Genomic DNA, 9,941 nt, shown 5'->3' on the forward strand with positions numbered 1-9,941 from the left:
AATTAGCTGTCAGGAAGCATTGTGCATCAAATTAAGGGGGAAATATTTCAACTTGTTTACTCATTTCTTACATGCGCACACAAACATCCAACAATTCATATTGCTCAGACATCTGTTTGCCTGACAAGAGATCCTGAGGCACGTGGTACGAGGAGTGTAGGATTCTGCCATATTTGGCTTCACTGTGCACTGGCATGGTGAATGACGCAACAGGAAAATGAACCTGACAGCACCAGGCATCGGCTCGGCATTTCTTTTGCGCCCTACATACATAAATCTCTTATTATTGCTCTGTGTTCGCTATGTATATTTTTACACCTGTCTGCATCAATATCAAAGTAGAGGTTTGGTTTTAGACATTCAAGTTCATTCGGTCTCCTGTGACAGTTTATATGTGGAAGGGAATAATTCCAAGGTTTCTTTCTATGTTGAAAAGGACTGTCAAAGGGCACTGTTCCACTTGACCCATTTTATTTTTCATACAAATAACTTTAGTGTGCTCGAATTAGCATGCTGGAAGTTGCAGAGTTGCATGGATGTTGTGGGACTGGCTGTGTATTTACTCCACGATTTTAATGGCTATTAGCGGCTATTTACTTTGAATAAAACTATACATCTTACATATTAAAAAAAACTGAGAAACCTTTAGAGAGGAGCACCTCTCAGAGAGATGTCCCTCTATATGCAGGTACTTCAGCAGCTCCTACCCTTGTATCATCTTTGTTAGCAGCACAGCGAAAGTGAAGGCCAGACTTTTGATTGCTTTCCCCATTCACATCCTTTTATAGATCCCTTTTCTTCCCACACACAAGCAAACAAAGCCGGTATAAATACTATGTTCAAAAGCCATTACCTTCAATGTAACCCCTTTGCTGTAACAAAGAACATGGAAAATTTCCACAACACAATTTGACTAGGCACAGCGTGATGGTGTGGCTAAAGAGTATGGGATGTCTGAAGGACCCCTGCATGTGATGTCTGGTAGGACCATACATAATAGATTTGTTCTGAGGACCTTCACATTACTTCACAATTAAGGTATGAAGTCATGCTCCTTCATCAGCATAACTAATAGCACATTTCATGAACCGGCCATGTTTTCGAGATTAAAGACGCGTTTTGCATGTGTTGGATTTTCTGCCGAATATGATAAGGTGCCCAAACAAATTATTGCTTTACTGTCATCAAGGTGCGTACACTAGCGTTCTTTATATCGTCATTACTAAGGCATCCATAAAGTTGTTCCAGCGCATTACACCATGGCTCGCTGTGAAACTGAGTGCGGAAAAAACAATCTGACAGCCACAGTCATGAGATCAGTGTCAAGTCTATGAAATAAAGCGCTGCACCTGACACTATAAAATTCAATAAAAAAATAAACAGCTATGAGAGTAATGGAGTTTAGGACAATGTCTTTCAGAGAGAAAAGTAAGGGGAAAGTAGCACAAGCCAAAAGACAAAATCCCAGTTCTCATCCAGCGCATGCATTCTTCAGGTTCCCGACATTTCAGTACACAAAGATTAGTTCATGGAGCGACATATCATTTGGCAATGATCTATTTTGCCACTGTTAATTACAACAAGTCTGCACAATTTGACTGCTAAACCATGATATCACAATGCAGGGTATGAATCCCAAATCAAGCTTTGCACACCATAATCCTGTTAAAATGTAATAAATAATCCCTGTGCATTAATGTTGGCAATATTTCATTTTAATAAGTTCTTGTAAAATCGAGGGGGGGGGGGGGGGGGGGGTGATGGCATTACAGCTCACTCACTTCAAGTGTGGTTGTGAGTGTGCAGGAGGAAATCATTCCTTCTCATTAAAGGTGCAATCTTCGAGCCCCCCAGATCTTTGTTGTAATAACTGGGAAAAATAATCTCTTTTATTGATAGGCACATGTAGAAGAGAGTATGCCAACTGACAGGTACTTATCTTTTGCCTGTGTCCTGTGTTATAGAAAGATATAATTCTTTGTGACTGCTCCTCGGGGCATCAGCTCTTCAACTTCATTATTTCTACTTAAGATAGATATATTTTTCCTTGAAAACCTGAGAATTAATACGAGACCCAGCAATCTCAGCCAGCGGTCATTTGGAAATGGAACAAAAAATGTCATGTCAGTTTAAAGAACATTTGTTAAGGCTGCTCGCTGACATTATTCTAATTTATTGATGGATTCATAGAATAATCCTATGCCTCATGTTTTGGGCTATTAACTTAATGATTTCAGTGACTACCTTGAAGCTATACGATCTTTATATAAAGTTAAATCTTCTCGAAATTGCGACTTTATCGACGAAAACATATGCAATTCTTTTTTTCTCTCTCTCAATGTTATACCTGTGTACAGTATTCTCAGATTTTATGTTTGCATACCACCCTATGTAACGCCTGAACATGATTTCTGAAATAATGTTCCTCCTCATGCTCAGCATGGTTAAAAAGTCATTAGTGCAATGAGTTCCTTTAGTCAGCAGTGGGAGCTTTAGAGTCAGACAAAATGCTAAGAGGAGGGTCTGTTTCGCTTTGAATGTTTCTCTCTGTTTTGGAATTACCCCGGATAAACTGAACACTCTTGTTTGCCTTTACAAGCTCGTGCACAACACAGTTCTCTGTCTACAGACTATTTGAAAATGAAGGTTTCACCTAATAATTATTAAGGGATTTGGGTAGCTGGGTGGGAGTAGAGGGGATGAGGGAAATATCTATTCATTGTGCATTTATTTTATTCTTATATTTACAGTCTGAAAAGAAACGGTATTCTTTGTGTTTAGCTGATGTTGTTTTGGTTTTTTTTATGCTGTATCCTTTATATTTTATTTTATATTTCAAAAAAATGACAAAATCTAATTTTCCCTTATATATGTTTCCTTTCCTTGTACCACAAACTGCATATTTCATGAAGGCAGCAGAATAAGAATTGGTGTTAAAGCATATGTTTTGCACAAAAAAATGTAAAATAATTCACATGTTGTTTGGGCCATGAAGAAATAAATGTCAATGCAACATTTTTACCTTTGTGTGATATAATACATCTAAAATATTTCTTTAATTTTGTACAGTTTTGAGAATTTATTGTTAAAGGTGTGCTCCTCTATAGTCATCTACTTACTAATCTAATTCATATATTATATTCTCATGCTTGCCTCAGTGGCAGACTCCTTATACAATCAAGATTAAAATATAACACGGACTATTTTTACGTTTACACCCATTTAAGGTTTGAGAAGAGTAGTGGTGCAAAAGGAGAGCCGATACGGAACATATGGAAACCCTTCACAATAAACAATACTATTTGAGTTATTTGAGGACCCTGAATACAACTAACTTTTTATTTCCTGAAATAAATTCTTCAAATATAAAATTTGTGCATTAAGCAAATGAATTTGTTTGAGCTGTTACAAAGCCTCGAAATATTACAGTTAAATAATCTGCAGGATCACATTTTTTTATTTTTTCCTGTCAATATGAGGCGGAAATGTTTTCATACAGAAAAGCGTTCAAGTTTTATTTTCAAGATTCTCCAATTATAAAAATTTACCGATGTAAAAGATGCACTAAAATGTATGCCAACAAACCGAAATAAATAAAGTGGGGTTACGATTTTGCTGCTAAAGACTGTACAGACTCTAAGTGCAGGTTACTCATCTCACCTGCAAAACTCACAATCACCTCAACCAGCACCCCTCCGGCATGCACCCATTTGCCCCCAACCTTATTCAAGCATCCCCTCTCTGAACTCCAGCACGGGTCCATCTACTTATTGCATTATGTACTATTAAACAAACTTGGACTTCTTAAAGGCAGAGTCAGACTTCAGAGGCTGTGTGCCATGTTTATAGGGATGGACTGTACAGTACACAGAGATTTCTCATTTCTCTTAGTGACCTTGGGCACAGTGACATGTATGGTTTTGAGGCTTTGATTTACCATGTTGAAGTGTTGCGGAAAAGGTGCAATGCAAGATAATTTTGGCATTTTTTCCCCCTCCTGGGAGCATAGAGAAGTAAGAAATACAGCAGTTCATACTCTGGAGATTACAGGTAATATGGCACACAGCCTCCATAAACATTCTTGACCCAGCCTGATGATGGAGATATTGCTTCAGGAGAGACTTTTCACACTTTGATTTGCCTAAAATGAGATGGAGAACTCAGTGATCAGACTCTTTGAGGTTCCTCGCGGAGAAGCCAGCACTGGCTGTATATCTCCCAGCATTACACACATGCTATGACAACCAGGTGAGCAAGAAGCACACTCCTGCAAACAAATTGAGAAAATATCCTCAAACAGATGATATTGATGTATTATTCATGTCAGAAGAAATACTAAAATGATCCATCTCAGGCCATTGAAGCCAGGTGATAATCCACTTGCTTGTGGGGCAGCCCTTGGCGAATTAGAGATGAGGAAACCATTGTAGATCCCTCTAAGGTCAACATGGCTGAACTGGTGATACATATGTATGTTAATTTGCCTAATCTCACTTCTACAAATGTCTTACAGGCACATAAAGGGTTTAACACTAAGACATAATGATATCAGGGCATCAGGCGGGGGCTTATGAAAACACAAGGCAGCCATGGCTTTAAATCTTATGTAGAAACCTTTGTATTGACTGTCAATATCTAGAGTAAAATACCAAGGCATGTATTGTCTGGATATTCTTTTTCAATGAAAACATTAATTTCAGTTTTTGCCATTTTTTTCCTATTAAAAAATATTCTTTAACTAGTTACAGTTTAAATAAAAAAAGAAGTCTATTTAATTTGGTTGAATTTAAAATATTTTATTAATTTTTTGAGTGTTCTCTGAATATTAGACTATTAATTTCTATGAATAACACTTTAGCTAAAAGCACTTGTCATGTCAGATCCCCGCTGCCAGTTTTGCTCAGAGTTTAACAGACATCAATAAAGTCAAAAATTAATTTACAACCTGCTCTTTAGAAAGAGAAGTCCTTATCTCATGTACACACTTCAGATATATCAAATAGACATAAATGCTTTCTATGCCTCCCTCCCTTGATGCCAACAAAAGGCACTGTACCTGACGGAGGGCTGCTACTTGCACTACTTTCGGTTTAGATAAAAGAGTTATTTAATCTTTATTTAATCTGAACAACCCTTTGAATTCCCCCAGTGTTTTTTAACAGTTGCTCACAATGATTAGCACCTTCAAATTTTTTTATTTTTTTACATTTTGATTACATCATATGCTTATCATGCAGCTCTTTCTGTGGCCAGATTTAACTTTTTTCAGACAGAGAAAAAGTGTAATGAGAAAAGTTCACCTACTGAAAAAAAGGATCTCTCTTAATTGCAATTGCAAAACTAAGGATAAGGATCAAAAGTCAGGAGAACCTGGAAGAATTACCCCTAATAAGTCTGTCAGTTTAGCTTGGTTATATATCCAAGTATTTAGACTTTTAATCATCCCCAAATTATTCCAACTATATATTATGTCGCCAGAATCTGATTTTATTTCTCCTGGTTTTCCTGCAAGAAAATCAACATTTTATAGTGGGAGAAAAAAAAGTTTTCTCCCACTTTTGTTCCATAGTTATATCTCCACCTTTCCCATTGAGTTCCCCTCTTAGTCAGAAAAAACATAGGCTATCTATTCAAAAGGCATTTAGTCCATTTCTTTCTTGGCCGGTAAACCTATTCATCAATTGTTCTGGCTTGTAGATTGCATTCTAATGCTAATCTAGCGTGTTAAATATCTTTTTGTTCCCCTTTCACCGTTTTGTCATTCAGTTTATCCAGTTTTGGCCACCCATTTTATTTATTTATGCGCCTGCTTCTATTCATGCGCTCATGTATTTTTTATTATGTTGTTTCACTGTCATGCAGTGTCAACTCACTCTATTCAATGTGGGCTACTTGAAGGGCTTGGAGGGACAAAGCGTGTACACATTGCACTGCTATTCACTCCGGCCAGCTGGATCGACTGAAAAAAAACCTTGTGAAAAGAAATCCTCCACAATGGACACAGAAGAAGTGCACAATGCTAACAGTTTTCCAAATACCACTGATTGCTTTCATCACAATGAGGGAAAGCAGCCGCTTTTGCTGAGCTCCACTTCAACAAACAACACTCTCACAAAACCTCCCAACCCACGTTTTGTTCCCAGACAAAACCTCCTCGACCGTCTAAACGCTCCCAGAGTTGGAAAAAAGTTCTTTCAGCTTTCTTCCTCTTTTGCTCAAGAAAAAAAAAATATAATAAAAAAGGGTCAAAGAAAGAGAAAGAAATGGTCGCTGAACTCGCAATGCGGATTCTTTCACAGCCTCCGGGACGATCTCTGTTTTGATCCGACAGTTTTGCCCTTTTATGACACCTCCAAAAAATACGCTTTGTCGTTCGTGACACGTCATTCAGAAATATCTCATTACAAAATGAAAAAGAACGAGGAGTTCTTTTTTTTTCTTTAAAAAAAGAGGCCTAACCTGGAGGAAAGCTTCAAATTCCGGTGTCAAAAAGTACACATTTTTTTTCCGCTCTGCGCTTTTCTACTGTGAACTAAACACAACGCGCTGTTTTCGAGGCCAAGAAGGAAGTTCCGTAAAAAGGAGAGATCGAGGTGTTACAATGGAGAACATAGCGGTGAAAGGGTTTAATTAACCGTGACGGAGATAATTATCCCTGGACTGTCCAAATTAGTTTTGCATAATCGCTCTGATCCTTATGAATTAATCTCTTAGTGTAGTCTGGTAGAAGCGCTTTGCTTAAATTACGCATTTTACTTAAAAAAAAAAAAAAAAAACTACGTGCGCGGTAACGCACATACACACCTGTTTTACGCACGCAGGTGTACGCGCACACGTGACTGCACACTCCTTAAATCGGGTGATAAGCATTTATTTGTCTTTAAAATTTAAGTTATTGTTCTTTTAATTTGTATTAATTGCTATTGCTGTTTGGAGTTTTTTTTTTTTTTTTACCTTAGAGCGCGCAGCTCAGGCTGATTTAGAGCATAAAAGACGTGTTTGTTCTGCAGCCTTAAAGCAGCTCTCTCCTTTTTTTCTTTCTTTCTCCTTGGGAAAAAGAAAGCTCAGAGTACCACACAGTTTTATCTTCCTTCCTATTCACGATTAAAATTGTGATAAATAAGGTTTTGGCTCTTGATAACAATGGGCTGATTTAGATTTCCCCCCCTAGTAATGCCATTCAATGCGCGGACAAAAGCGGCCTTTGGAGGATACCTTACACTTCACCTGGACTGAGGAGCAAGAGCAGGAAAAAGAAAAGATAACAATCTTGTTCATCTCATCAAGAACTACAGCCGCGATTCCCTTCCGTTTAATCCGAATACGCTTTATTGTAGTCCTTTGCTGAACAAGTGAACAGTAGCAATAGTTTGAAGTACATAACGGAGGTTAAAGAAAACACAAAACATACAAATTCCATAAGAGTTAGTTAAAAACGTCTTTTTTTTTTCTGCACATGATACGAGGAGTGGGAGAATGGTGAATCCAGGAAATTATAAACCCACTAAATAAACTTCCATCTGCAACTTTTTTTAATCTTCTTCTGCATCTTCAAATCTGAACCTTTTTTTCAAGAGAAAGAAAATGGGGTTTGGTGAATCAAACCCCGAAAGTTATAAAGCATTAAAACTGAATATCACCTTCAAAATAAATTACATCCTCTACGTTTCATGTGCAAATAATACAGAACTAGCCTCATTCACTTTTTTTTTTAAAAAAATCGTCTGGTTCACCATAGATTCCACTAAACAATAAATAGTACAGACATCTATAAAACGGTTTAAAAACTCAAAATATACACCGGGTTTCTAGTGAAATACGTAGCTTCCTGGCCCTATCTCAAACACTAAGCCTATAACGGCAAATAAACTAAAGTCATTTTTATCTGTACACATTTACAGTGCTGTAACAACTCCCCTTAACCCGTGAATTATAACCTCCGGCAACTTATTTGCGAGGAAATGCCTTGATCCTTAACATGGTCATTGTATATGCTGCCCTTGATTCCAAACTGGTTAGTCAGGCAGGTGCAAAAGATAGAAATCGATCAGGACACCCTTAAAAATGAGTTTTCACAAGGGGAAACTGCTTTTATACCTCTCTCTCAACTGTGTGCATGTGTGCCATCTTTTTAGTCCTTTTCCTTGTGGCTGTGTGAAGTGATGGCTTGGTAATAATAGATTAGAGAGTTCTCTAAATAAGCATTACCTTAGATAAAGGCATTAATCAATATACATACACATGTGATATCTGAGACGACGAGCACTTCATCACATGTACAGGTTTGTGCATGCACAATAAAACTCTTGCGTGAATAGCTTTTTTTCTGTTTGTTTTGATTTCACATTTCATTTTCTCAGATGTCCAAAGTGGGCCTATCATAATGCCGCAGCATATGCAGGGTACGGTTCAAGTTGAGGTTTTCCCATCCCGGGGAGCAGAATGTATGCTAAGGGTGGTTGGAGTCCTGCTGAGGGCCAGGCCGTACAGTTACACGGGATCATGTAGCCTGGGTTTCCCGGGGACGGATGTGAGTGAGTGTGGGCGTGCGTCCCGCCACCTACACTGCCAGTCCCGGTGAAAGCCGTAGCGCCTCCCGGCGGGTAACCCAAAGGAGAAGCGTACGGAAACGAAGGTGGGGAAAGCTCGGTCATCTTGGATCCCAGGTCGAAAAATGAGTAGGGGTTCGTGGACATGGAGGGGTTGAAGAATACCCTGGCCGCCGCAGCCGCAGCAGCTGCTGCCGCCTTATCGGGGTTCCCAATGATAGACTCGGAAAGTGCTCCAGTGGAAAGCCCGTTAACTTTGAGTGCGTCGTGCTCCCCGAGATTATAGGGCACGGGGAAAGAAAACTTGTCTTTTTTCATCAGAGTCTTGGGCTTCCGCCTCGGTCTGTATTTATAGTCTGGGTGTTCCTTCATGTGCATCGCTCTCAGCCGTTTGGCTTCGTCGATGAATGGCCTTTTCTCAGACTCGGTGAGAAGTTTCCACTCCGCTCCCAGTCTCTTGCTGATCTCGGAGTTGTGCATTTTAGGGTTCTCCTGAGCCATTTTTCTGCGCTGGGCTCTGGACCAAACCATGAAAGCATTCATCGGACGTTTAACGTGATCCATCGGTTTAGACATGTTGGCACAAACTGTCTCTGAAAGCAAAATATTGCACAAAAATCAAACAAAGTATAGATAACTTCCAAGTTAAGTACAGAAAAAACAAAACGCACTTTATAAAGAGCAGCTTATTCAGACAGCGTCAGCAGGACGACATTAAAATGAAGATTCACTTAGACTGCAGCTCGTACATTTGCTTACTTACTTAACACTTCAGTTCTTCATCTCCCCGGTGATTATCATGCGAAAAGTACAAACGGCAGCGTCCTTAAGAGTGCTCCAGTGTTTCCTGCTTCATGGTTCCATCCAGCAGTGGTACGGCGTTGGTAAAGATGAAGAAGATGAAGCAAAAGAAAAACTGTGCCTTGCTTTCCTCTTGTCGCCTGAGACTGTCAACCAGCACTCAGCAGCAGCATACACGCAAGTGAATGGTAACTCCCGCCTGCCCCATGTGAAATACAGGGGTTGTGCGGCAGGTAGTGAAAGTGCTGCTAGCGCATGCGCACTTGCAGCGATCACGCAGACGACTGCTGGACAGTTTTTTTTTCTTTTCTTTTTTTTATTCTACCCTGATTTTAAAGGTTATACGCATCTCGTATTTACATCTTTATGTATTATATGAGAACTGTGTGTCCTCGGTGTTAAAGGTCAGTAGTTTCATCTTTTCATCCCAACAGCTTTATTCTAATGAGAACTTTGTGTTTAGTTTTTTAAAGAAAAAGTAGGCTACTTAAGAGATGTACCTGAAATACCTGAGGACGGCAGCACATGTGAAAATTAATAATGCTGTCAGGTTTAGGGTGGAAAGCGACTGCAGACAGATGTTCGTTGACG

General features: G+C 39.1%; 1 protein-coding gene across 1 annotated transcript; it reads right to left on the reverse strand.

Annotated features, from left to right (window-relative positions):
• Window positions 1-7,306: 7,306 nt before the first annotated feature.
• Window positions 7,307-9,652, reverse strand: sox21b (SRY-box transcription factor 21b). Its single transcript, XM_080290495.1, has 2 exons — window positions 9,313-9,652; window positions 7,307-9,142 (listed from the first exon to the last, which is right to left on the reverse strand). The coding sequence occupies exon 2, from the start codon at window positions 9,123-9,125 to the stop codon at window positions 8,379-8,381; it is 747 nt and encodes a 248-aa protein (XP_080146621.1). The 5' UTR covers window positions 9,126-9,142; window positions 9,313-9,652; the 3' UTR covers window positions 7,307-8,378.
• Between the last annotated feature and the right edge of the window lie 289 nt (window positions 9,653-9,941).

The sequence above is a fragment of the Astatotilapia calliptera genome, chromosome 16, assembly GCF_964374335.1.
Source record: "Astatotilapia calliptera chromosome 16, fAstCal68.1, whole genome shotgun sequence".
NCBI classification, from domain to species: domain Eukaryota; kingdom Metazoa; phylum Chordata; class Actinopteri; order Cichliformes; family Cichlidae; genus Astatotilapia; species Astatotilapia calliptera.

Coding starts and splice junctions, on each gene's coding strand:
- sox21b (XM_080290495.1), bottom strand. CDS start 9,125: ATGTCTAAACCGATGGATCACGTTAAACGTCCGATGAATGCTTTCATG.